The sequence below is a fragment of the Oncorhynchus masou genome, chromosome 18, assembly GCF_036934945.1.
Source record: "Oncorhynchus masou masou isolate Uvic2021 chromosome 18, UVic_Omas_1.1, whole genome shotgun sequence".
NCBI classification, from domain to species: Eukaryota; Metazoa; Chordata; class Actinopteri; order Salmoniformes; family Salmonidae; genus Oncorhynchus; species Oncorhynchus masou.
Window position 1 is genome coordinate 65,573,489 of NC_088229.1, and position 26,114 is coordinate 65,599,602.

General features: G+C 41.9%; 2 protein-coding genes across 3 annotated transcripts in view; both read left to right on the forward strand.

Annotated features, from left to right (window-relative positions):
- Positions 1–21,044, forward strand: part of LOC135505144 (cGMP-dependent protein kinase 1-like) — a 189,801-nt gene extending 168,757 nt beyond the window's left edge. For both annotated transcript variants that reach the window (XM_064924272.1, XM_064924271.1), the window contains exons 9-17: positions 2,677–2,751; positions 15,252–15,348; positions 17,333–17,472; positions 18,176–18,265; positions 18,384–18,525; positions 18,660–18,823; positions 18,980–19,165; positions 19,255–19,321; positions 19,431–21,044. In XM_064924272.1, the coding sequence (XP_064780344.1) occupies positions 2,677–2,751; positions 15,252–15,348; positions 17,333–17,472; positions 18,176–18,265; positions 18,384–18,525; positions 18,660–18,823; positions 18,980–19,165; positions 19,255–19,321; positions 19,431–19,529 (1,060 nt within the window). In that variant the 3' untranslated portion in view covers positions 19,530–21,044. The remainder of the gene's footprint in view (positions 1–2,676; positions 2,752–15,251; positions 15,349–17,332; positions 17,473–18,175; positions 18,266–18,383; positions 18,526–18,659; positions 18,824–18,979; positions 19,166–19,254; positions 19,322–19,430) is intronic.
- Positions 21,045–23,129: 2,085 nt separating this feature from the next.
- Positions 23,130–24,909, forward strand: LOC135503764 (dickkopf-related protein 1-like). The gene is made up of 4 exons (XM_064921906.1): positions 23,130–23,446; positions 23,669–23,810; positions 24,029–24,160; positions 24,269–24,909. Exons 1-4 carry the CDS (start codon positions 23,237–23,239, stop codon positions 24,520–24,522), a joined length of 738 nt encoding a protein of 245 aa, XP_064777978.1. The 5' UTR covers positions 23,130–23,236; the 3' UTR covers positions 24,523–24,909.
- The last annotated feature ends 1,205 nt before the right edge of the window (positions 24,910–26,114 follow it).

Here is a 26,114-nt window from a genome sequence, read left to right on the forward strand (position 1 = left end):
TTTTGTGCATCACTAATATCAATCTCATTTATATGGCAACTCAACCTTATCCAGTGGGAGTGGACAGCTTGTATATGGGCTTTTATAGAAGAGGCACACTAAGAATACAACTTTAAATGGGTCAGCATATGGGTCTATATTTAGAGCAAAGCAGTTCACACTTCAAATACCCTTTATTGCCTATCATGCGTCATTATTCCTGGATGATATCGGAATCTTTTTGCAGCGGGCCCAGTCAGGAAATGATAATAAACTCCTACAGTCTAGACATAAATTTCACATAATGAGTTCATAACTGTCAGGGAGATGTGACAGTTCTAGCCTAACCTCATCCGAGATCAGATATTCTCTCACACTTACCTTAAGTAATGTTGATTGTGTGATTACTATTTCTCAAAACTGTTTTTTTAAAGATTCTTGTCAAAATTCTTAACGGTCTGACACTTGAGTTTAACACTTGTGAGAGCAGACTCATAAACTTCAGACATAACTGTCTATCTATATCTGTGGTGATTATAGCCATGGCCTCATAACCATGGGTTCACATGAATGACTATTAGGAGAGTCAAAGGATGCCAAGTCATGCTCTGGTGAAACATTTACCAGCACTGAGTCGATATTTCACCATCAATATAATGTTGAATTACTGGTAGGAGCTGGAAGGGAAGGTAATGAGTTGTGTGGTAGAAATGGGAGAGTGAGTATTCTGTTTTGGAATACTAGTCCGCCTCACCTCATCTCAGCACCCAAATGGCCCAGACAAATGCTTTTCAGCACTGTTGCCTGCTGGGAGGAAAAAGCCCCAGATTCATCACTCCTCATATAGGGCTCAGATGTGTCACATTTAAATGTCCGGTCTTCCAACCTGCCACCTCTCACTGAAACGCTGTGTGGTAATCAGACCCCTCTTCACCCCTCGGATGGTTTCAGGCACTTTGGAAACAGATGGCTAAAAACAGCACAGAAGGACACTTAATGATAAAAACCTGCTCACCCCAGAAGGGAAAGATTACGCGTTTTAAGGGAAATAATGATCAGTCATCATAATCTGGTTATTTTTTTCTATCTTTAAATGTATTATATTATGACATTTTGACAGTTGCCAACTCCCTGATAAAGTGTAATTAAGTGTAGGGTTTAAATACTAACTCAAGGAAACCATGGAAGATTGCATCTTTAAAAAAAAAACACTGATTTACCATGCCTTGTCAGGTAAATAAATGACATTTCAGACATCCAGTCATCCTTGTTTACCTTGACAGTATCATTGATAAGTATATAAACTCTTCGGAACAGCTAACATCTATCATATCTTGTCTGTGAATGTTCGAAGTGTGGGCCGGCAGACATTATATTGTTGACTTCCAAAAGAACAGACTATATTACTTTTAGACAATCAGATCTTTTGATTGTTCTAAAGCATTTCCTCCGTCAAACTGAGACAAGCATGCCTGCTCTCCTCCCATGCGTCTCACTATTGTGAGAGATTTAATCAGAATGATTCAATCCTCTAAAGCATAAATAGACTATGTATAGATTCATAATAATAACAATCTATTCTATAGAGTGAGTACTCTGAGATGGATGTCACGTTAACACTGAAGGTGATTGGGGACAGGAAAGTACTATTCAAAGACAGTTTTGTCCCAGTAGCGGAAGCCATCTTTTAACCTATTTTTAACATGTTACAGAAAACCTACTTAGTGTGATTCATTTGGAACCAAAATGGGAGATACCACGCTTTTGCTTTGCTCTATTACAATGCTGTGGCTCAACCAGCACAAAATGAACTGGGGATTATGTTTGCTGTTATTCAAACATTGTCTCAAATTCATCAAATTGTCTCACTCTGCTCAAAGCTTTTTTCCGAGATTGATTTTTGTGACAGATTAGTGGTGATTTGCTGCCCTCCTGTGTCTCATGTATTAATAATGCTGAACTCAGAGAACATTTGTAACAATAGCAGCATGGCTACGTCCCAATAATCTCTCCTTCCTCCTGAAGTGTGCACTCGTTGACTACTCCCCACAAATGTAAAAGCATTGGATTGGCGTAGGCATGGGCTGTTTTCCGTCATTTGTGTTTTAGGAGAGATCGTTGAGATACAACCATAAGTTAATGTAACCTGGGTGTTTTAGGAGAGATCATTGAGATACAACCATAAGTTATTATAACCTAGGTGTTTTAGGAGAGATCATTGAGATACAACCATAAGTTATTGTGACCTAGGTGTTTTAGGAGAGATCATTGAGATACAACCATAAGTTATTGTAACCTAGGTGTTTTAGGAGAGATCATTGAGATACAACCATAAGTTAATGTAACCTAGGTGTTTTAGGAGAGATCATTGAGATACAACCGTAAGTTATTGTAACCTAGGTGTTTTAGGAGAGATCATTGGGATACAACCATAAGTTATTGTAACCTAGGTGTTTTAGGAGAGATCATTGAGATACAACCATAAGTTATTGTGACCTAGGTGTTTTAGGAAAGATCATTGGGATACAACCATAAGTTATTGTAACCTAGGTGTTTTAGGAGAGATCATTGAGATACAACCATAAGTTATTGTGACCTAGGTGTTTTAGGAGAGATCATTGAGATACAACCATAAGTTATTGTAACCTAGGTGTTTTAGGTAGTCAATGATTAATGTGACTCTGTCTTCACTTTCAGTTCATTTAAGCACTTGATCGGGGGCCTCGAGGATGTCTCAAACAAAGGCTATGAGGATGCAGGGGCCAAAGCCAAGTAAGTATCTCACTCTTCACATACAGTTCCCTACATGCAATCCGATGTCCAAAATTGTGCATCGTCTACAGACAGGGCATCATTAGCGTCACACATATTCCCGTTTCCTTATACACACATATATACATATACACTAGATACTGTATACATATATACATGTAACTAACACCCCTCAAGCACACCTCATTACAACAATACCCTTCAGCCCCAAACACACACCTCATTAACACTAAACTCCCCGAGCCATTGCAAAACCAGATGAGGTTGTAGTCGATGCTTGGAGTTAATTAGTCTTGTTTCATCTGTCTTGCCGTTCCTCTGACCTCTTCCTGGATATAATTATCTCTGCTGCACCGGCTTTCCATAAAGAAAAACTTAATCCAGCCCAACGGCTTTAGTTACATGTGAATCCTACCCCAGTCCCTGCTACAATTGTTGAGCTCTGGAGTTTAGAATGCTTTCTTGATTTCCTGATTGGTGGGAAAATGAGGAATATGAGGAATCCAACCGATAATAGTGATTCAGTTATAGTGGTCTTGTCTTCAGCTTGTCATTTTAATTAGAGAAGACACATTGGGTTTGTATTTCGCTGAACTTAGAACATATTGTTCTCATAACAGAGTTTGGAAACATTCCACTCTCCTGTTTTTGCTGCTGAAGTATGTCAAGCAACAAACTGCATGTTCTTTGAGATAATATTAACCATTGTTTTCATCAACTCAAAGCAGATAGGTATTGAACAACTCCTATGTTAAATGGCGTGCAATTAAATCCCATGTTTGTCATTGACGTGGGTAATAACTGTCTGTATGAGGGGGCTCACTCACAAACGTACAGCCCAGATAACACATCATGGTGACATAGTCGGTCGTCTGGGCCCTAGAGCCATGGGGAGCCCATCTGTCCCTAGAGCCATGGGGAGCCAATCTGTCCCTAGAGCCATGGGGAGCCCATCTGTCCCTAGAGCCATGAGGAGCCAATCTGTCCCTAGAGCCATGAGGAGCCAATCTGTCCCTAGAGCCATGAGGAGTTCATCTGTCCCTAGAGCCATGAGGAAGTTCATCTGTCACTAGAGCCATGAGGAGGACATCTGTCCCTAGAGCCATGAGGAGCCAATCTGTCCCATGAGCCATGAGGAAGTTCATCTGTCACTAGAGCCATGAGGAGGACATCTGTCCCTAGAGCCATGAGGAAAGGCCATCTGTCCCTAGAGTCATGAGGAAGTCCATCTGTCCCTAGACCCATGAGGAGGACATCTGTCCCTAGAGCCATGAGGAGGACATATTTCCCTAGAGGCATAAGGAGGACATCTGTCCCTAGCCTAGAGCCATGAAGAGGACATCTGTCCCTAGAGCCATGAAGAGCCCACCTGTCCCTAGCCTAGAGGCATGAAGAGGACATCTGCCCCTAGAGCCATGAGGAGCCCATCTGTCACTAGCCATATATGCAGCAGTGTCCTCCATTGTCAGGGGGCCTGGTGTGTGTGTCTCAGATAGCATTTAATTTGACTGTAAGTCTTTTATGTTGGTGTACTACAGTCCCTAGTGTATTATTCCCATGCCTTCTTATGCACAACATAGAGACGTGACTCACTATGATGGGTACAATGAATTTGCATTGTGAAGCTCTTTCAATACTACTTTATATCATTTGAAAATGATGCAAGTACCCCCTCTAGTGGTCAGTGATCCTTAGTACAGGAGCTGAAAGACAGCTGTTCACAGTCACAAATGCCCAAGTCCTAAATGGAGATACATTATAATTGGTAATGAAACAGGCCGTAGACCTGTGTGCTCACCCCTCATGATACTTTTGTGGTTACTCCATCATGTCTAACAACTGTTGTTGTCATGGTATCATAAGTGTTGTGCCAAAGCCTATGAGGAAATGCATGTTGTTGTTTATTTTTTTTTGGGGGGGGGGGTGATTTGGATGAACATCGGAAATAAGGTCTGTGGTAAACACAGGTTTAGGTCTTATAGGTCTTATAGGTTTTGTTCTATGAGATAATCTTCATCAGATTACATTAATTCTGGTGAATTTTTAAGCATTTACAGTGCCTTCGGAAAGTATTCAGACCGTCTTGAATTTTTCCACATTTTGTTACGTTACAGCCATATTCTAAAATGTATTAAATTGTGTTTCTCCCCTTATCACTCTACACACAATAACCCATAAAAACAAATAAAAAACGTTATTTTTTATACATTTTTGCTAATTGATATTTTAAAAAAATCACATTTACATAAGTATTCAGACCCTTTACTCAGTACTTTGTTCAAGCACCTTTGGCAGCAATTACACCCTCGAGTATTCTTGGGTATGACGGTACAAGCTTGGGACACCTGTATTTGGGGAGTTTTTCAGACTCTTTTCTGCAGATCCTCTCAAGCTTTGTCAGGTTGCTGCACAGATGTTCGATCGGCTTCAAGTCCGGGCTCTGGCTAGGCCACTCAAGGACATTCAGAGACTTGTCCCGAAGCCACTCCTGCGTTGTCTTGGCTGTGTGCTTAGGGTCATTGTCCTGTTGGAAGGTGAACTTTCGCCCCAGTCTGAGGCTCTGAGCGCTCTGGAGCAGGTTTTCATCAAGGATCTCTCTGTACTTTGCTCCGTTCATCTTTGCCTCGATCCTGATTAGTCTCCCAGTCCCTGCCGCTGAATAACACCCCCACAGCATGATGTTGCCACTACCATGCTTCACCATGGGGATGGAGCCAGGTTTCCTCCAGAATGTGACGCTTGGCATTCAGGCCAAAAAGAGTTTAATCTTGGCTTCATCAGACCAGGGAATCTTGTTTCTCATGGTCTGAGAGTCTTTAGGTGCCTTTTGGCAAACTCCAAGCGGGCTGTCATGTACCTTTTACTGAGGAGTGACTTGCGCCTGGCCATTCTACCATAAAGGCCTGATTGGTGGAATGCTGCAAAGATGGTTGTCCTTATGGAAAGTTATCCCACCTCCACAGAGGAACTCTGGAGCTCTGCCAAAGTGACCATTGGGTTCTTGTTCACCTCCTTGACATAGACCCTTCTCCCCCGATTGCTCAATTTGGTCAGCAGCCAGCTCTATGAAGAGTCTTGGTGGTTCCAAACGTCTTTCATTTAAGAATGATGGAGGCCACTGTGTTCTTGGGGACCTTCAATGCTGCAAAAATGTTTTGGTACCCTTCCCCAGATCTGTGCCTTGACACAATCCTGTCTTGGAGCTCTACGGACAATTCCTTCGACCTCATGGCTTGGATTTTGCTCTGACATGCACTGTCTACTGTGGGACCTTATATAGACAGGCTTGTGCCTTTCCAAATCATGTCCAATCAATTGAATTTACCACAGGTGGACTCTCAAGGATGATCAATGGAAACAGGATGTACCTGAGCTTAATTTCGAGTCTCATAGCAAAGGGTCTGAATACTTATGTAAATAAGGTATTTCTGGTTTTTGTTTAAAATAATTTTGCAAAAATGTCTAAAAACCTGTTTGCGCTTTGTCATTATTGAGTATTGTGTGTAGTAGGTTGATGAGTAAATTGTTTTATTGAATCCATTTTAGTATACGGCTGTAACACAACAAAATGTGGGGAAAGTAAAGGGGTTTTAATACTTTCCGAATGCACTGTATGTAATCATGTACATAAAACACATAAAGGCCACATAAAGAACACTGGTATTATCTTATAGAACAAAACGTATCAGATCTCATAAGCCTTTGTTTACCACAGACCTTATTTTCAGCGTTTGTCCCAAAACCCCATTCTTTCCCCATTCATTTTCCCCTATAGGAATGGATGAACGAACCAGAGGTAAGTCATTTCCTGATTTTTAGGACTACAAGCTGGCGAGCTCTATATAGACAGACAGGAAGGACTCTCATAACTTCACCAGTCATGGGATGGAGTATAGAGAACACATCATTTGAGTGTGCGGTTGGGTCAATTAAATATACAGCACCCACAATAAGGTGTCTGCAATGACTAAGTAAACAGACCAGACTCCATTTGTGTCCATGGAGTCTAATAACATTCATTAGTTAGTAAGATACCTGTAGGCCTAGTTGTTAAAATGGGCTTTGTGGTGTTTCTGGGAAAAACAAACTCTATTTTAGGTTTTCTGATCTACACGTAAAAAATAAGCATTATCTGAAAGGAAATACAAACAGGAAAGGAAATCTATAATTGTCACTCTTTTTGGAAATAAAGTTATGATTTATTTCCACAAATATATCCAATTTGCAGTGGTGCTAGCTAGTATTTCCCATGTTGAATTAGCCCAATTCTTAATTCTTAATAATTCCCCATTTCTCCTACTCCCAAATCCAGTCAGCTGATGTTCTGAAAGAGCGGCAAAATCTGGACCCCCACAAATCAGCCGGGCTAGACAATCTGGACCCTTTCTTTCTAAAATGATCTGCCGAAATTGTTGCAACCCCTATTACTAGCCTGTTCAACCTCTCTTTCGTGTCGTCTGAGATTCCCAAAGATTGGAAAGCAGCTGCGGTCATCCCCCTCTTCAAAGGGGGACACACTCTTGACCCAAACTGCTACAGACCTATATCTATCCTACCCTGCCTTTCTAAGGTCTTCGAAAGCCAAGTCAACAAACAGATCACCGACCATTTCGAATCCCACCGTACCTTCTCCGCTATGAATCTGGTTTCAGAGCTGGTCATGGGTGTACCCCAGCCACGCTCAAAGTTCTAAACGATATCTTAACCGCCATCGATAAGAAACAATACTGTGCAGCCGTATTCATTGACCTGGCCAAGGCTTTCGACTCTGTCAATCACCACATCCTCATCGGCAGACTCAACAGCCTTGGTTTCTCAAATGATTGCCTCGCCTGGTTCACCAACTACTTCTCCAACAGAGTTCAGTGTTCTAAATCTGAGGGCCTGTTGTCCGGTCCTCTGGCAGTCTCTATGGGGGTGCCACAGGGTTAAATTCTTGGGCCGACTCTCTTCTCTGTATATATTAATGATGTCGCTCTTGCTGCTGGTGAGTATCTAATTCACCTCTACGCAGACGACACCATTCTGTATACTTCTGGCCCTTCTTTGGACACTGTGTTAATTAACCTCCAGACGAGCTTCAATGCTGTACAACACTCATTCCGTAGCCTCCAACTGCTCTTAAATACAAGTAAAACTAAATGCATGCTCTTGAACCGATCACTGCCTGCACCTGCCCACCCATCCAGCATCAATACTCTGGACGGTTCTGATTTAGAATATGTGGACAACTACAAATACCTAGGTGTCTGGTTAGACTGTAAACTCTCCTTCCAGACTCGTATAAAACCTCTCCAATCCAAAGTTAAATCTAGAATTGGCTTCCTATTTCGCAAAACAAAGCATACTTCACTCATGCTGCCAAACATACCCTCGTAAAACTGAACATCCTACCGATCCTCGACTTCGGCGATGTCATTTACAAAATAGCCTCCAACACCCTACTCAACAAATTGGATGCAGTCTATCACAGTGCCATCCGTTTTGTCACCAAAGCCCTATATACTACCCACCACTGCAACCTGTATGCTCTCGTTGGCTGGCCCTCGCTTCATACTCACCGCCAAACCCACTGGCTCCCGGTCATCTAAAAGACCCTGCTAGGTAAAGTCCCGCCTTATCTCTGCTCGCTGGTCACCATAGCTGCTCCCACTCGTAGCACGCGTTCCAGCAGGTATATCTCACTTGTCACCCCCAAAGCCAATTTGGCCGCCTCTCCTTCCAGTTCTCTACTGCCAATGACTGGAACGAACTACAAAAGTCTCTGAGACTGGAAACATTTATCTCCCTCACTAGCTTTAAGCACCACCTGTCAGAGCAGCTTACAGATTACTGCACCTGTACATAGCCCATCTATAAATAGCCCAAACAACTACCCCATCCCCTACTGTATTTATTTATTTTGCTCCTTTGCACCCCAGTATTTCTACTTTGCACACTCATCTACTGTCAAATCTTCCATTCCAGTGTTTTAATTGCTATATTGTATTTACTTCGCCACCATGGCCTATTTATTAACTTTACCTCCCTTATCTCACCTCATTTGCTCACATTGTATATAGACTTATTTTTCTACTGTATTATTGTCTGTATGTTTGTTTTACTCCATGTGTAACTCTGTGTTGTTATATGTGTCGAACTGCTTTGCTTTATCTTGGCCAGGTTGCAGTTGTAAATGAGAACTTGTTCTCAACTTGCCTACCTGGTTAAATAAAGGTGAAATAAAAAATGTAAAAATAAAATGTTGTGTTACGTTTTCTTGGTAACATCGACAACTGCAGTAGAATTGTAAATACGCAAACGTAGTTCCCATGTATAGTAATACAGTCGGCTGCTACTACAATTCCAGCAGTCCCATCAATCAGCCCGTTGATTAGAGTCCCAAGCCTTCTGCTGGCTCTGTCCCTGGCTTTCTCCCATCAATCAGCCCGTTGATCAGGGTCCCAAGCCTTCTGCTGGCTCTGTGTCCCTGGCTTTCTCCCATCAATCAGCCCGTTGATCAGGGTCCCAAGGCTTCTACTGGCTCTGTGTCCCTGGCTTTCTCCCATCAATCAGCCCGTTGATCAGGGTCCCAAGCCTTCTGCTGGCTCTGTGTCGCTGGCTTTCTCCCATCAATCAGCCCGTTGATCAGGGTCCCAAGCCTTCTGCTGGCTCTGTGTCCCTGGCTTTCTCCCATCAATCAGCCCGTTGATCAGGGTCCCAAGCCTTCTACTGGCTCTGTGTCCCTGGCTTTCTCCCATCAATCAGTCCGTTGATCAGGGTCCCAAGCCTTCTGCTGGCTCTGTGTCCCTGGCTTTCACTCTCTCTCTCTCTCTCTCTCTCGATCCTTAGCCAGAAGGGCCTGCTCTATGCAGAGGGCAGGTTGCGTCCACCACCATAAGGGTCTCTCACGACAAAGGAGACACCACACGGTGGCGGGGGGGGCTCTGGAAAATCTTGCGGGGTTCAGGCTGGTATACTCTGCCCCCCTACCTCCCTCCTCTGTGTCCCTAAGGTTCCCTATGTTCCTATGTTCCCTGGCTGTACCCTCCCCAGGCTCTCCTTTTTCTGCCTCCCCAGGTGGAACAGGTTCTATATTTGTAAACATTAGAGGGTGGGAGTGCTCTGGGACAGCTGTTTCAACTCGGTTCCTCTAAAGTACTGGAGGCTGGTGAGGGGAGGACAGGCTTATAATAATTTCTGCAATGGAGTGAATGGAATGGTATCAAACACATGGAAACCATGTGTTTGATGTGTTTGATACCATTCTATTTACTTTGTTGCAGCATTACTATAAGCCCGTCCTCCCAGATTAAGGTGTCACCAGCCACCTGTGTTCTAAACACGTATTGGTTTTCTGAGGCGATTCAGTGGTAGGGGTATAAACAGCTTCTATATGTGGCAACAGGGAAGCCCGGCCAGAGGCGCTGACCTTGCAGTTTTCTGACCTTGCGGTTTTCACGTGTGTGATAGAGAGCTCTTGAACTCAATTCAGTCTCCCCGTTTTGTTGTAGAGGTGTTTTCTACTGTCTCTTAATGTTTATGGTTTTCTGAGGCGATACAGTGGTAGGGGTATAAACAGCTTCTATATGTGGCAACAGGGAAGCCCGGCCAGAAGCACTGAACTTATTTCATAATCACATTATTTAAGAGAGAGGTACTTAAAAATTGCACTGTTGGTTAGGGACTGTAAGTAAACATTTCACTGTAAGGTCTACACCTGTTGTATTCGGTGCACGTGACAAATAAACGTTCATGATCAAGTCATTGACATTATCTGTAATGCTATTGGTAAATCAAGGGAGCGTGTTACCTGCTGACTACTGAAATACAATCTTGAAATCTTGAAAGAATCTTGAAAGACACTTATGAAAAAGGAGTTTATTTTTGTATTTGGCCTTTAGTCCCAGCCTAGGCAATGTCTCTTTGAATAGTGCCAGTGCAGTGGAGTCATGTGGTAAAAGTCTGACATGAGATATTATGGGTAACTCAGACTTGAATGTAACCCCTGTTTTTGTGGACATGAGTTATGTGAGGCGATCCCTCCCATAGATCACGATCCTTGCTGTCTGGGATCCTTGGTACATCCCAACCCTATTTAAAGTAAAACAAAATAGTTAAGGTAAGGGTTAAAGCTACAGTCTTAGGAAAAAGGGTTCTTCAGCTGTGCCCATAGGCTGTGCCCCTCTGTGGAAAGGGTTCTACATGGAACCCAAAAGGGCTCTACCTTTTACCTTTACCTTTCTACCTTTAAAGAACCAAAAAGGATTCTTTAAAGGGTTCTCCTATGGGGCCAAATAACCCTTTTTTGGAACCTTTTTTTCCTCAGAGTGTAACCTTAACCCTTACCGTAACCATGTTCCACTTTAGATAGCACCTTTTTTCCTCAGAGTGTAACCTTAACCCTTACCTTAACCATGTTCCACTTTAGATAGCACCTTTTTTCCTCAGAGTGTAACCTTAACCCTTACCTTAACCATGTTCCACTTTAGATAGCACCTTTTTTCCTCAGAGTGTAACCTTAACCCTTACCTTAACCATGTTCCACTTTACATAGCACCTTTTTTCCTCAGAGTGTAACCTTAACCCTTACCTTAACCATGTTCCACTTTAGATAGCACCTTTTTTCCTCAGAGTGTAACCTTAACCCTTACCTTAACCATGTTCCACTTTAGATAGCACCTTTTTTCCTCAGAGTGTAACCTTAACCCTTACCTTAACCATGTTCCACTTTACATAGCACCTTTTTTCCCTAAGAGTGTAGCTTTAGGTTTAGGTAAGGGTTAAGGTTAGGGTAAAGCTTAAGCTTAGGGTAGATCACCAGGTGCCATATGCCATTGCAGGGGGGAAAAAGCTGAGATCGGTGGCAGCTCAGCGCTGTAGTAAAGCATTTCTTGTTGATTGTTAGACCTCGTGCTTGGCTCTGAGAATGGAGTCAGGAACCAGGAACATCCCAAATACAAGGCCATGACATTTACGGCTACACGATCACAACACAGCTGCACAAATATGGAGCTGTATAGCAGCTGTACTAGTGTATTCAACCAACAGTTCAATAGAAGTTTAATAGAAAATCGGGCAGTAGCTAAATTCAATTCAAGCTACAATTACAAGTACATGGTGGGAGTCAAATAGTTTGAGATCATCAAAAGTCAACAACATCAAAGGCTGCACGATTGATCAACACGGGCATTACTTACAATACAAGATACAAGGTAGCCTGAATGAACGAAACACAATGTGACAAGGATAACACCGTGTTGAACTGACCCAGGCTTGAGTTGTCAGGTCCGCAGATCAAGGGGGCGTAATCGGGTCAAAATGCTGCATTGTACGTTCACACCTGGCAGCTGGTTTCAATAAGGATGGTTTTTTTTGTCGTCTCTGCCCATGTGGTCGCTTTATTGTGAACCATGTGGGGGTCAAACCCCTATGGGTCGGTCTTAGTTGTGCATTGACCCCTGAGGTGAGCGGCCTCATCCAGCCACAGGTTCGGACTTAGCGTATATTTTGACAGCTGCCACGGCAGCAATAGTGTAGTGAACATGTCAGAATGGAGGAATGCGACTGTTGTGTTGTGATCACACTTTTCAGCAGCAGGTCAGGTATTTTGAGGGGCAAGGGGGCAGTAGCATAGATAAATTGAATTGGAGAGGAAGGAAGGATTTTTTACAAAAAAATGTTTTTAAGTATTCGTGTCTCATAACAGGACATTGTGTGGCTTTAGTATCCATATGATGAAATGTTGTGTTTTGGAGACATGTCTTTTCTAGCACCCGGATAGGATTGTAGTCTATATGGCGTTGTGTAAAGGGTCGTCTTAGGTCAGTAGGCTTCAAGTGCCCCATAAGGGCAGTGAAAAAATATCCATATGGTTTGAGAGTCTAGAATTCAATCTTGTGTCTCCATTCACCGTCTTGATTTAAGAGAAGATCACTGTTAACCTAAACCTCGTCACAGCTTTATCAAAGTCATGGGCTACCCTGGGACAGAAGAATGAGACTGACTGACGACGTTGTGGAGAATCACCACACCGCTGAGTCCCCTCTCAGTCCTGTCCACTGAAGACATCACTCAGCATAGCTTCTGTCAGCAGGCCACCAATTACATCATGTGACACCCCACCCGTAACCTTTTACCACTTAAGGCCTCGAGAGAGTTGAGTGGCGGAATAGACTCCACAACAAGTCAGGTGGCCACATTTGGGGGGGTAAAAAAAAAACGTTACTATATAAACAGAAAAGAAAAACCCTAGGATTCACACAGATTTGAAATACGACACATTCTATTAGAACTATAAAAATACAATTTGCATGAGTTGAGCATTTAATTAGACATTGACTAGATATTTGGTCCTGTAAATTTTGAAATTATTGGGTGGCCTTCGGTAAGGCCTTTATACCGTCTACACAGCCTCAGTTGAGAGTCGACCTATAAGCCCTGAACCTATTGTTCGGCATAATGAGTAGTGTTTCAGTAGTGGGTCACCATTCCGATGAGCGGTCAGCCCATGTGCGTTTGGTTGACATTGGCCTCAGTAACGGCTTACATCTGGCAAGGCACCCAACCCGTGTTGAGATGCAAGACTTTTTCCATTTCTGATTCCAATAGCTCATAAAAAGCTAGTGGCACTTGTTGTGTGAAGACTGAGGGCCAACACAGGTTGATGTGTTGGTGTGTGCATGGTGTGATTCATCCCTCGATGCAGGCCCCCATCATGTTCCTCTCTTATTGGCTGGTGTCAGGTTCTACACACTGCCAGGGAGTGCGAAGATGTCATCACTTTCCTAGAAGCTTGTCACAGAAGTGGCTAGTAGCCAGTAACCACTCCACTCTTCCCCTGTCTCTTGGGACTCACTTCCCACCAGCATCATGTGATACAGTGGGTGTGTGTTGAGGTTATACTACTAAAATGATATGGCTCCTCCCTGTTTTGATCACTTCAAACTCACATTGAAGATGGGAGATAATTCCCAGCATAAAATGGGACAGTTGAAGCCGACACTTAGTCACATTCCCAACAGATCCTGGGGATCACTCAGGAGCTCAGATGTCTGTTCACTGCAGGGAAACAACCTGATAGCCCCTGTTCACAGGATATATCTGGTAGATTTTCCATACAACCACACAAGATTATTATACACTATTAGGATTCCCAAAGGGTTATTCGGCTATCCCCATAGGAGTTCCAGGTAGAACCCTTTTGGGTTCCATGTTCCCTCTGTGGAAAGGGTTCTACATGGAACCCAAAAGGATTTTACCTGGAACCAAAAGGGTTCTACCTGGAACCAAATAGGGTTATTCAAAGGGAACTCCTATGTGGACAGCCAAAGAACCATTTTAGGTTCTAGATAGCACCTTTTTTTACTAAGACTGTAGGAGTGAATAATTGATTATTCACTCATTCACCAATTAGCTGAATTGAAGACCGTACCTCATGATTGTCATTAACAACCAAGTTGGTTCAAACTAATCGGAAATCAGGAAAATTACTCTCTCCACATCAGCTCAGTGAGGGACCAAATCCTGTCCATAGTGGTTTTCTATGGAGATGTGATCAGCAGCTGAAGTTTATCAGTGAGGTGTAAGGCCTTGCAGATGATGGAGGCTCAGTTTGGCAGCAGGGAAAGGTGTGAGAGCCTTGGTAACTGGGTAAACCTCAAGCAATGTCCACGTGCTAAAAATACCAGTGGGATCAGCCAGGCAGTATTAGTAGTCACTGGTACTTGGAGCTGAGAACATTTGGCTTTTTGTTTTGGCATGGACACACACCTTAGTCGCTCGCTGTCCTGCAGTCTGGTTTCAAGGCTTTAGTCTCTTCTTAACTTGTGGTCTAAGAAGGTGTACTGTAACGTTCATTGCCCGTCTGCAGAGCACACGTTTTTTCAGTGTTGGATTCAACTTTCTTGGATCGAACTTTTAGAGGGATACCTCTACCAGAAGTCTATGTCTGTCTATTTCCTTTGTTTTGTTTGCAATACTCCTGGTTGTTACTTCAAAGTACGGATGTCTACCTTGAAGGTTGTAATTGTTGGACTCTGAAATCAACACCCAGGGGACTGAGGAAGCCTAGACAGACTGAGATACATGCAGACAGAATCTGAAGACCTGGCCAATACACCAATCTTCCACATACAGATAAAGCTATATTCGAACCCTCGAAATGTGAACTGGAAATGGCACCTTAACTCCACTTTCGAGAAAGAACTCTTACAGATGCTGTGTAGAACGTGTTCGTGAAGCAACATAACATCTTTGTCCTGCAAGGCAGATAATTTCTTTCTATTGACCATATCATTGACTTTTGTCAGAGGGGTCCAATTTATTGTTTTTCAGTACTTTACTTGGTCAGACCAAAGTGAGGACAAGATGCGTGAGTTGATGATACCTTTCCCAGTGCGGAAAGAGAGGGAGCGCCAGAACAGTCTCCCGGCTCCATCCCCGCCACTGTCATTCCCAATCACCTCCTACTCCATCCAGACTTCTAAGAAGTTTCCCTTTTTCCACTTCAAAAAATTCAGATACGAAGCGGAGAACGCCTTCTTCTGTAACCTGAAGCTGGTGGACTTCAACATCATTGACACGTTGGGGGTCGGAGGTTTCGGACGCGTGGAGCTGGTAGGATGTTTAAATAAAGTATGTATTGTCTATGATGTCTCTCTCTGTCTCTCTCTCTCTCTCTCCCTCCCTTTCTCTCTTTGTACGCTGTTACACTTCCAATGTCTTGTCCTACAGTGTCAACTGGGTAGACTGAATAGACACGGTTGCTCATCAATGATAATGTTACTTTTTCCAACGATGGTAAAACTGCTAGGATGTTCTGAAGGGTAAACACGATTACTGCCAATGATTTAATTTCAAGGGAACGTCATTCGGTGCAGACACCTTGTTGAATCTATCGAAGGCCTGATTTGTGGAGCTCTACATTTCCAGACCGTGCCTGAGGCACATGTCCTATTTCATTTTAAACCATTGGCAGGGAATAAAGAGGGAAGTTTGAATGTAATTGAGTGACATCAGAAGGGATAGGAAAGACCAGTGGGTCTTCTTGTTCTATGATGGAGCAGTCTCAGCCAGCTCAGGTCCAGAATGTCTATTCAAAGTAACTTTCCACTATGAGGGCAGAAGAGGTAATGGAGCCCTGCCTTGTGACCCACACAGGATGGCATTTATTGGGATGACTCATGTACTGGAGGCAGCTCTGCAGGGTTGTCACTAGCTGGCATAGCCACGAAGTCATAAATTTTTATTTTAAACCCAACTCTAACCTTAACCTTAACTACAGGGTTAACCTTATGCCTAACTCTAACCTTAAATTAAGACCAAAAAGCAAATTTTATTTTCATGCATTTTTACGATTCAGACAATTTTGACTTTGCAGCTTGCACATTAGTGGAAATCGCTCAGCTCTGCCTCCAGAACAAGACTCATCCCAATAAACGTCAACCTGCGTGACCCACAGTGTCACATAGCAAATGAGTTCTCAGAAACATTACAACTTCAGCCTGCTTGAATATGTAGTATAGGCATAATATATTTGTGATGTTTACTAACACCAAATGTGGGCCAAGACATCAATATTATGTCTAGTTGTAACATTAGTGGAAATCGCTCAGCTCTGCCTCCAGAACAAGACTCATCCCAATAAACGTCAACCTGCGTGACCCACAGTGTCACATAGCAAATGAGTTCTCAGAAACATTACAACTTCAGCCTGCTTGAATATGTAGTATAGGCATAATATATTTGTGATGTTTACTAACACCAAATGTGGGCCAAGACATCAATATTATGTCTAGTTGTAACATTGATTGGCTTATAATTAAGTGATAAGGCCCGAGGAGGTGTGGTATATGGCCAATTTACCATGGCTGTCAGACAATCAGCAATCAGGGCTCGAACCACCCAGTTTATAATTACACACAAAAAATACACACAATTTATATTTTGAATGAATATTAATATATTTTGAATGCAATGCGCAATCATCATTTTGTCAGTAAAAATGTATATAAACTTAAACAGCTGACACAGCCACAGTAATAAAATCTGATTTTAAACCATACACATGAGAGCATGTAAACAGACAGAGAAAAGTTGAGAGGGAGAGATCAGGTGAGCGCTAGCATGGCGCAATGGGTACCAGCGGGGTCTCAGAGAGTTAAGGCAAAGGAAAAGCCCAGCTTTTCCTAAAGAGGAATCCCCTGCCCTATTTTAGGCAATGCGGCAACCTCAGTAAAATCAAGTGGCCTTTCTCCTGTCCCCAGGCATCGTGTTCACTGCCCTGGGATTGAATGACAGCCCGGGTATTGAATGACAGCCCGGGTATTGAATGATGGACATGTAGGTGCTCCCTGAGATACGCAATGTGAAGAATGTCTGTTCCCGGTTAAACTATTTCTAAGTCGTCAGGCGTCACGAATAGACCCATGACGCATCTGCTATTACTGGGCCCTTATAGAACAAGTGTTAAAATGGCTGAACTAAGACTTGCTCTTCACAGCCAGTATTTGTTTACAACGCAGATGTTGTTCAGTTTGCTTTTAGTGGTCGTTGACCTTGAGATGCTCAATTACCTTGCATCGTCTGTGTCCTTCTACAGGTGCAGCTCAAAAGTGATGAGATCAAAACGTTTGCGATGAAGATCCTGAAGAAGAGGCACATCGTGGACACGCGGCAACAGGAGCACATCCGCTCCGAGAAGCAGATCATGCAGGAGGCCCACTCGGACTTCATTGTCAGGTCACTATAGATACAGTCAGAAACTAGCTAGATGTAGAGAGGTTGCGCAATCTCAGCCAGGTATCTCTCCTGGTATCTTTACCCATAGACTGCTTCATTATCAGTGGTGGAAAAAGTACTCAATTGTTATACTTGAGTAAAAGTAAAGATACCTTAATAGAAAATTACTAAAGTAAAAGTGAAAGTCACCCTGTAAAATACTACTTGAGTAAAAGTATAAAAGTATTTGGTTTTAAATAGACTTAATTGTCAAAAGTAAATGGGATTGTTAAAATGTGCTTAAGTATTGAAAGTAAAAGTATAAATAGTTTCAAATTCCTGATATTAAGCAAACCAGATGGCCCAATTTTAGATGTTTTTTTTGTTGGGCACACTCCAACCCTCAGACATAATTTACAAACAAAGCATTTGTGTTTAGTAAGTCCGCCAGATCAGGGGCATTGGACCATTTTCCTGTCCTGCTAAGCATTCAAAATGTAATGAGTACTTTTGAGTGTCAGGGAAAATGTATGTAATAAAAAGTACATGCAGTGAAGTAAAAGTTGCCAAAAATATAAATAGTAAAGTACAGATACCCCCCAATACTTAAGAAGTACTTTAAAGTATGTTACTTAGTACTTTACACCATTGTTCATTATCCTCAAGAAAAGGATGTAATTTACAGTTTACACGTTTTTTTTAATACATATTCTTTGTGTTTCAGGCTGTATAGGACATTCAAAGATGCCAAGTATCTCTACATGTTGATGGAGGCTTGCCTTGGGGGGGAGCTCTGGACCATACTTAGGGACAGGTATGGAAAATAAAACTCAACCAACTCACTTTCAAATGACACCATGTTGCCTTGCTTTCCCTTGGCGCCATATGTATGTATGAATTAATATGTATGAATACTGTTTTCATCATTGCAGAGGTTCATTTGAAGACTCGACCACACGGTTCTACACAGCCTGTGTGGTGGAGGCCTTTGCTTACCTGCATTCCAAAGGGATCATCTACCGAGATCTCAAACCAGAGAACCTCATTCTGGATCACAGAGGCTATGCCAAACTGGTGAGTGGACAGAGCCACAAAGTCCTGAAGACACCTCCACACCTGCAGTATAAGAATATGGCTCAAGACCCAAAGGACCTGTTGGAAAGGGTGTCCATACAATGGATCTCATTGGCTCTTCTGTCTTTTCACAGGTGGACTTTGGCTTTGCCAAGAAGATTGGGTTTGGGAAGAAGACATGGACTTTCTGCGGGACCCCGGAGTACGTGGCACCTGAGATCATCCTGAACAAGGGGCATGACATCTCCGCTGACTACTGGTCATTGGGGATCCTCATGTATGAACTCCTGACTGGAAGGTGAGAAGGACGATTGTGGATATGGCTGTCCATAGGTTATCTTATTGTATATCTTCTGTAGAATAAGTGCCTGGGATCAGAAGGAATGCCTGCACTGTCTCCCATACCTGTGACCACCTATTTGTTTTTAAATGAATGCTCCTGTTTCTTTTTCAGCCCGCCATTTTCAGGGCCAGATCCAATGAAGACATATAATATTATCCTGAGAGGAATCGACATGATTGAATTTCCAAAGAAGATCACCAAAAATGCTGCCAATTTGATAAAGAAACTATGCAGGGACAATCCTTCGGAAAGACTTGGAAACTTGAAAAATGGAGTCAAAGATATCCAAAAGCACAAGTAAGTCAAGTAAGCTAATGGCCATGATTGCACTGCAGACCAAAAAAACAACAGCTAAGATAACAGTTTTTTTTCTGTTTGAATCTCAGATGGTTTGAAGGCTTTAATTGGGAGGGGTTGAGGAAAGGAACCCTGACTCCTCCAATCATCCCTGATGTAAGTCAAAATATGCATCATTTTAAAATAGCAGGCCAGTATAGGCTTAGTTTTCAATATTATAGCGTGACATGCCATTAATCCAGCCCCTCCTCCTCTTCTCCATCAGGTCTCATCGTCAACTGACACAAGCAACTTTGACAGTTTCCCAGAGGACAACGATGACCCTCCTCCAGATGACATGTCTGGCTGGGACACAGATTTTTAAATCCATGTGTAGTAGCCTCTCTGGCCAGTCGCCCTTTCCTGGGGAAGCCCTTCAAGGGTTTGGCTGCAGAGCACAGATAGACAGACAGACAGTTGATGATGCTGTGAACCGACAGTGACAGTGAAGGGGGCAGTCATACCGCTCTGGGTCACCGAGATGCCTTTGCCGATGTTGCTCCACTCTCCTCTGAGGTGACATTGGGACTAATGATCTAGCTGACAGAAGTCCCCTTCAGTCTCCCAACATCACCATCAACCATGGATCGCCTCATGGAGAGTTTTTTGTTGTTGTCGCATATTTGTATATTTAGGTTTATGTTGTGGCTGTTAGCACTTACCAGTGTTTTCAGTGATTACTTGTGATACTGAGTCGAGTGGGACTGAGAGGGAGATTCCAGCTGTCTGTTGTAGCGTCTTCAGGACCACGATTCCAACAGGGGAGTTGACACTCTTCTAAACGCTTGTCATCAATAATCGAAATGTTATTTTTTACAAGTTCCTTTGTATCATATTACACTTACGATGACAGCACATAAAGATTATATATTGTATATAATGCGTACTGTATTCCATTCGAAAACGCACACAAGCATACACACAATTGAACACGTGTAATTACACCGTTTATATCAAAGTTGTTTGATTGATAAAACTATTTTGCCAAATTGAGTTGCAAGGACATATTTGACTTTCAGTGTATTACCATTTAGTTATTTATTAAGTAAAGGGATGATCGAGCCATCAAGTGGAGAAACAGCCAAGAACATTGTTTACCACTAGAGGGCAAATTGGTACTGATACAAAAACAGGCTTATACCAGAGGGACACAGGAGGTGATGTCAAACACTGGGAATTTTGGGCGATAGCAAGTGGACTTTGATACATGGCAAAATACAGTCAGTTTGTCATAGAGATTATTCTACAATTCACATGATTCATTTCCCATCAACATGGACCTTTACAATATGATAATTTCTAAATGAATGACAAGATGACTGCCATTCTACAGGCCCCAAATACATTATCATAATTTCAAATGTTTATACTGACTTTGAAAACACTATGAATATTATTTATTGTAGGACCAGAAGTAAATATTTCTGTACATAAATATGTAGTGCTGATATTTTTGTGATTTGTATATGAGTCGGATATACTTATGAAAATCATTATTTAATTTGAATATTTGTGTTTGAATGTTTTGTCATGTGAAATATCGTGACATATTTCCTCAAACTTGAATTATCTTTTCATGTTATCGCCATCATCCACTGAATGACTGTGAAGTCGCTCGCCCCAGTACTGAGCATCATTACATGGCTTTTTGGCATTATTGAAAGTGCCTTAACTCGATGGCATCCAAAATATATCTTCAATATTTGTTTTAATGCTGCATGACAAGGTCAGACAACTTAAACTGTCGTCGTTATTTGGCTCGTTGCTTTTTTTTATAGTCCAGCTATTTGTATGCCTTTTTTCTTACAATAAAATGTTACTTTCAATCAATATGAATGGAGATGCTGCTTTTTTTATTTGGTGAAGCTGTTCTCTGGCTACTCCCTGATCTTTACTGGTCTTTTGTACTGGGCCTGTAACTACAAGGCAGCGCATTTGAGCGAATTACATGATAAAGAAACTGTTATTACGTCGTCTGGTGGTCACTCTTTCTCACCACGGGAGGGAGCTTTCTGAACACCTGACCCTCCGGGCGATAGATAGCCTTATTATCTTGCTAAACTAGGAAGTGAATTGTCTGCCACTTTATTATTTCAATCCAACATAAACTGATTGTATGTTTATTTAACACTTTAGGGAGGGTCTATTGTAGGATGAATGGATTAGGCCGCAACCAGGCATTTCCAAACAGGATTACCTGGCATCCAACCAAATGAATTGGCTGAGTACAATGTCTGGTAAAAGCCGCTAAAAGCCGAGCAAACGGACTGTTTGTAAAAACGCCATGGCTGCTGTAGTCTGATTAAGGCATGGGGGTTCAGGGCTGTTTGATCTGTCCTCATCAAAGGGGCCTTTACACAAGCTTCATTTTACACCACTGTAGGCTTTGGATGTACAATTAAAACAAAGCCTACAGACCAAAGAATTGGGATGAAGGCGGCCAATTCACGTTTAATGAAGTGTATAGCCTAACTAACCTCTGTCAACAACATCAAAGCCCTTTATTAGGAAGGCTTTCCCAAAGTATTTGTCAGACGTGCACTTTGAAACTGTTAAATCGTATTTTGTTCCTGCATACTTCTCTCAATGAGCTGGTTCAGTTATTTAGGCTATGGTTCAAATTTGGAAAATATTTTAATCACTTTAAAATATAACTGTTCTTTTTTTGTATTTATTCAGTCATGATGCAATTCCCTATAGTCTTCTAAAGATTTTATTCATTTTCCACTTTTTAAACTTCTCAAATGAGATGTTTTGGGTTTGTATTTCTATTTTATAGGCTAACCTTTTTTTATATACCGTTTTCTAAACCACTATTCCTGATTTAAGACCCGACATGTTTTTCCAACTAGACAGACTGTCTTTCATAACCTGATATTAAGCAACAGTTAGAATTCTCTCTAGAATTATTCAAATAATTATTGATTTAAACTTTTGATTGTCAAATAGCTGTCATAGACCTATAGGTTAGCAGGCCTATGCCTCTACTTTCTCAGTATTGTTGGAATTGGCACAGACTACATCAACACAAGAGGTGCTTTAGAGGTTAGGCTTTATCTTTATCTGAGGGGAAGGGAATACTTGTGTGTCTAATTGTTTTACAGGCTACAGATTAAGGTTCAGAGAGACCGATGTGAATTCCTTATCGCGGGGTGCTAATCATCAACTCATATTTTTTAAGCAGTTAGCCTGAATGGTAATTTATTCGGTAAACTTTTCACTCTGTGATTTGCATATTTCTCTTTGATCCTCGCCGCCTTGTTTAATCAAGTGCATTTCAAAGTTCTCTCCTTACAATTACCGATCAAATGCTGTTCATAATGGGGAGAAAATGTCTTGAATAATCACCCAATGCGTCGTCTGTGGTCAACGAAAGCAACTATAGTTCTAAAGTTATAACTGATTTATAAACAGTAGGCTAGGTTTACAACGAAAAACGATGTACCATACACCCCGTTAGTATTTTCATCCTATCGAAATATTTGACTAGAAGTACAAGTGGCACCTTTGTGGGATAAAAGAGGCTGCACATTTCTCAATAAATGTTGATAAACTGCCAAAAAGGATGAGTAAAATGTAGGCCTATCCTATTCCATCGTCTATACATTGTAGCTGCGTTTTGGTGATATGCCTATTTATATTATCTCGCTTCAAATGCTGGTAACGTGTCCAAGAAAAGAATGTGTCGGTGTCTGTTTGATGTCATCTCGCGAAGAGTCATTGATAATTGGACACAAACATTGCGAGACGTTTTGGATTAGGATTCCCGGCCAATGGGTGGGTAGCCTTACTTGCTGTGGGATGCGTCATGAGCTCGAACCCTTTGAAATGTCATCCACTCCTTTGTTACACATAGCTGGGGGCGGGAATGCAAACAACTCCACATGTATAAATCGCACATCGGGAATCATCGGATTACAGAGGTAGCCCTACTCCGCTTTACTAGTGCGCTCCTACCTGCCCTCGATCTATATAGGCTACTATTGCTTATTGAAATTGGAACCATTTCTCCACAAAATAACCATTTCTACAATGACAATTATCCTGCCATTCGTTTTTTCCGCTGCCTTTTACATGATGGTCGGATACTTTCATTCTGCATGCGCTGGATCAGTGTTTCTCAACTCAAATGCCATCAAGAACATACCTGGAGTGGCGGGTCCGAGTCACCCAGTCAGCGCAAGCCCTGACGAATTTACATTTGACAGCGGGACCCAAAACCTGGCAATTGATACCGTACAGGTAAGCTCAGCATCCCATAAATCATAAGACTGGGCAATTTTATATTGATCAAAATAGCCTATCCATTGTGTTTAATTTGGAGGTTTTAAAATGGACCGTAGTTTCCCTCATAGTTACATTGAGCAGTTTAACATCAGCAATATACATAGACTACAATTTAAATTGGCAAGTATTCTAAAAAGTTGAATTCATAAAATTAATCATCTGACTTTCTCCTTTCAGTCTTTGAGTTGCTCTGCCGATGAGGAGTGCGGTGACCATGGTTTCTGCTTGGAGTCCCGAGGTGCCTGTCTCCCATGCAAGAAGCGCAGGAAGCGCTGTATCCGGGACGCTGTGTGCTGCCCTGGCAACCAGTGCAGTAATGGTGATTTGCCTACAAGTCCCAACACGTTCATGTTAAATTACACAATCTAATATGTTTTATTGTGCATTTAGAATATGTTATCTAATGCCATTCCTCACTGCTTTGATCTTTTGAAGAGAAGTGTAGTTGAATTTGAGTAATTCTACACACTTTTTTGAAGGAGCTAGTGAAATTTCAAGCACATCATCTCATGTTTGATCTTCTTGTTTTCTTCCTAGGCCTGTGTTTGCCCAGCAATCCTGAGATCGTTCAGCTCATCGGAATGCCAATCTTCAATACACACGAGGAGAACTCTACAGTGGAACTGCACTCCAAGTTGCCCACACAAGATCTTTCACAAACCCCAAAAGGTATGTAACGAATCAGCTATGAAATGAACTATTGAAAATGGACTCAGGGCGATCTATGTCTTGTTATAAACAAAGCCTACAATATACTCATGTAACTTATTTGTTCAGGTCTGGAAGGTGAGAACTGCCTGAGGTCTTCGGATTGCACAGAGGGACTTTGCTGTGCTCGCCATTTCTGGTCCAAGATCTGCAAGCCAGTGGTGCAAGAAGGTCAGGTCTGCACCAAACACCAAAGGAAAGGAACACACGGTTTGGAGATATTTCAACGGTGTGACTGTGGAGGCGGCTTGTCCTGCAGAACACAGAGAGGGGAGCACAACAGCAAGGCATCTCGAAGTCTGCACACTTGCCAAAGACATTGAATCAACAAACTGTCAGCAGCAATCCACGGATTTCCTTAGCTTTTCAGAAATTCAAAAACTAAAGGACTGGTGTGATTTCCGACAAGCGAAGTGGAGAGGAAGGAGTTTTCTATTGGGACTGTTTTTGTGTGGTTTTTCAGATTTTGTTCTTCAAAAATGACAAGAGTAGTTGTGATTGTTTCTCTATGGAACTTGAGATAGGATTATTACAGTAAATTACTGTATTGTACATAACATATAGATAGATGATGGCACTTAATTATTTTTAGTCACAACTATTCGAAGAAGGTGCTCTATTTACATGTATCAACTCTGATTTATACGAGTTTATATAGATTCTGATATAAATGTCTATATTTTTTATTTGAAATAAAGAGTGTGACGATATTTAACCGTCTTACGAAATAATTTGCACATTACTGCATGTAATAATTCACTTGTTTAGAGAACTACCAAGGGAACGGGGAAATGAATCGATGCTGTCAAAGGAGACCTATTTATAACAAGGTATACAACCGTTAAAACTCTATTGATGTACGCTGCTTCAGTTCTAAAACATCCTGACCGGTTGCATCATTGCCTGGTATGGCAACTGCTCGGCATCTGACTGTAAGGTGCTACAGAGGGTAGTGCGAACGGCCCAGTACATCACTGGTGCCAAGCTTCCTGCCATCCAGGACCTATACAATAGGTGGTGTCAGAGAAAGACCATAAAATTGTCAGAGACTCCAGTCACCCAAGTTATAGACTGTTTACTCTGCTACCGCACGGCAAGCAGTGCCGGAGCACCAAGTCTTCTATCCCAAGTCATAAGACTGCTGAACAACTAATCAAATTTACATTGACCCCCCCTCCCTTTTGTACACTGCTGCTACTCGCTGTTTGTTTGCTACCTACGCATAGTCACTTCACCCCCACCTTCATGTACAGATTACCTCAACTAGCCTGTACCCCTGCACACTGACTCGGTACCGGTACCCCCTGTATATAGCCTCATTATTGTTATTCTTATTGTGTTACTTTTTATTATTACTTTTATTTTAGTCTTTTGATTTCAAAACTCCACTTATTAAGTTAATAACCTATTAGGCTATATACTGTGATTACTTCCTCCATTGCAGCAATCCTAACCTCAAACATCTACCGCTGATTTAATGTGATGCACAGTGTAGGACCTTTCCCTGTGTTATGGCTGTTTTACGGTGACTTATAGAGGAGCTTGTGGCTCAAAACACTCCCTCTGACATGTTAATCCTGAGCAGAAGAACCATAGGGTCTAACTAAAGAAATCATCATTAAATGATGAAAACCCTTGCAAGTCCATTATGCCATACTTTTTTATATATTTTTTTAATTTATTGAAAACTTTCCGCAATGTACTCTGAGCATTTCATGACTCTAGGAACAGCTAAATATATTCAGCATAGCTTATGAAGTTTCATAATTGTATGTTCGTTAATGAGGAAGAAAATTTTAATTTTTTTCAATTTCCTGAAAAGTTCATATTTAGAGATCAGTTTTCATCAGACAGCGACGATAATATAGAGGCATGATGGTAACTCCCAGTTTACTCAGATAACAAAGTGAACTCC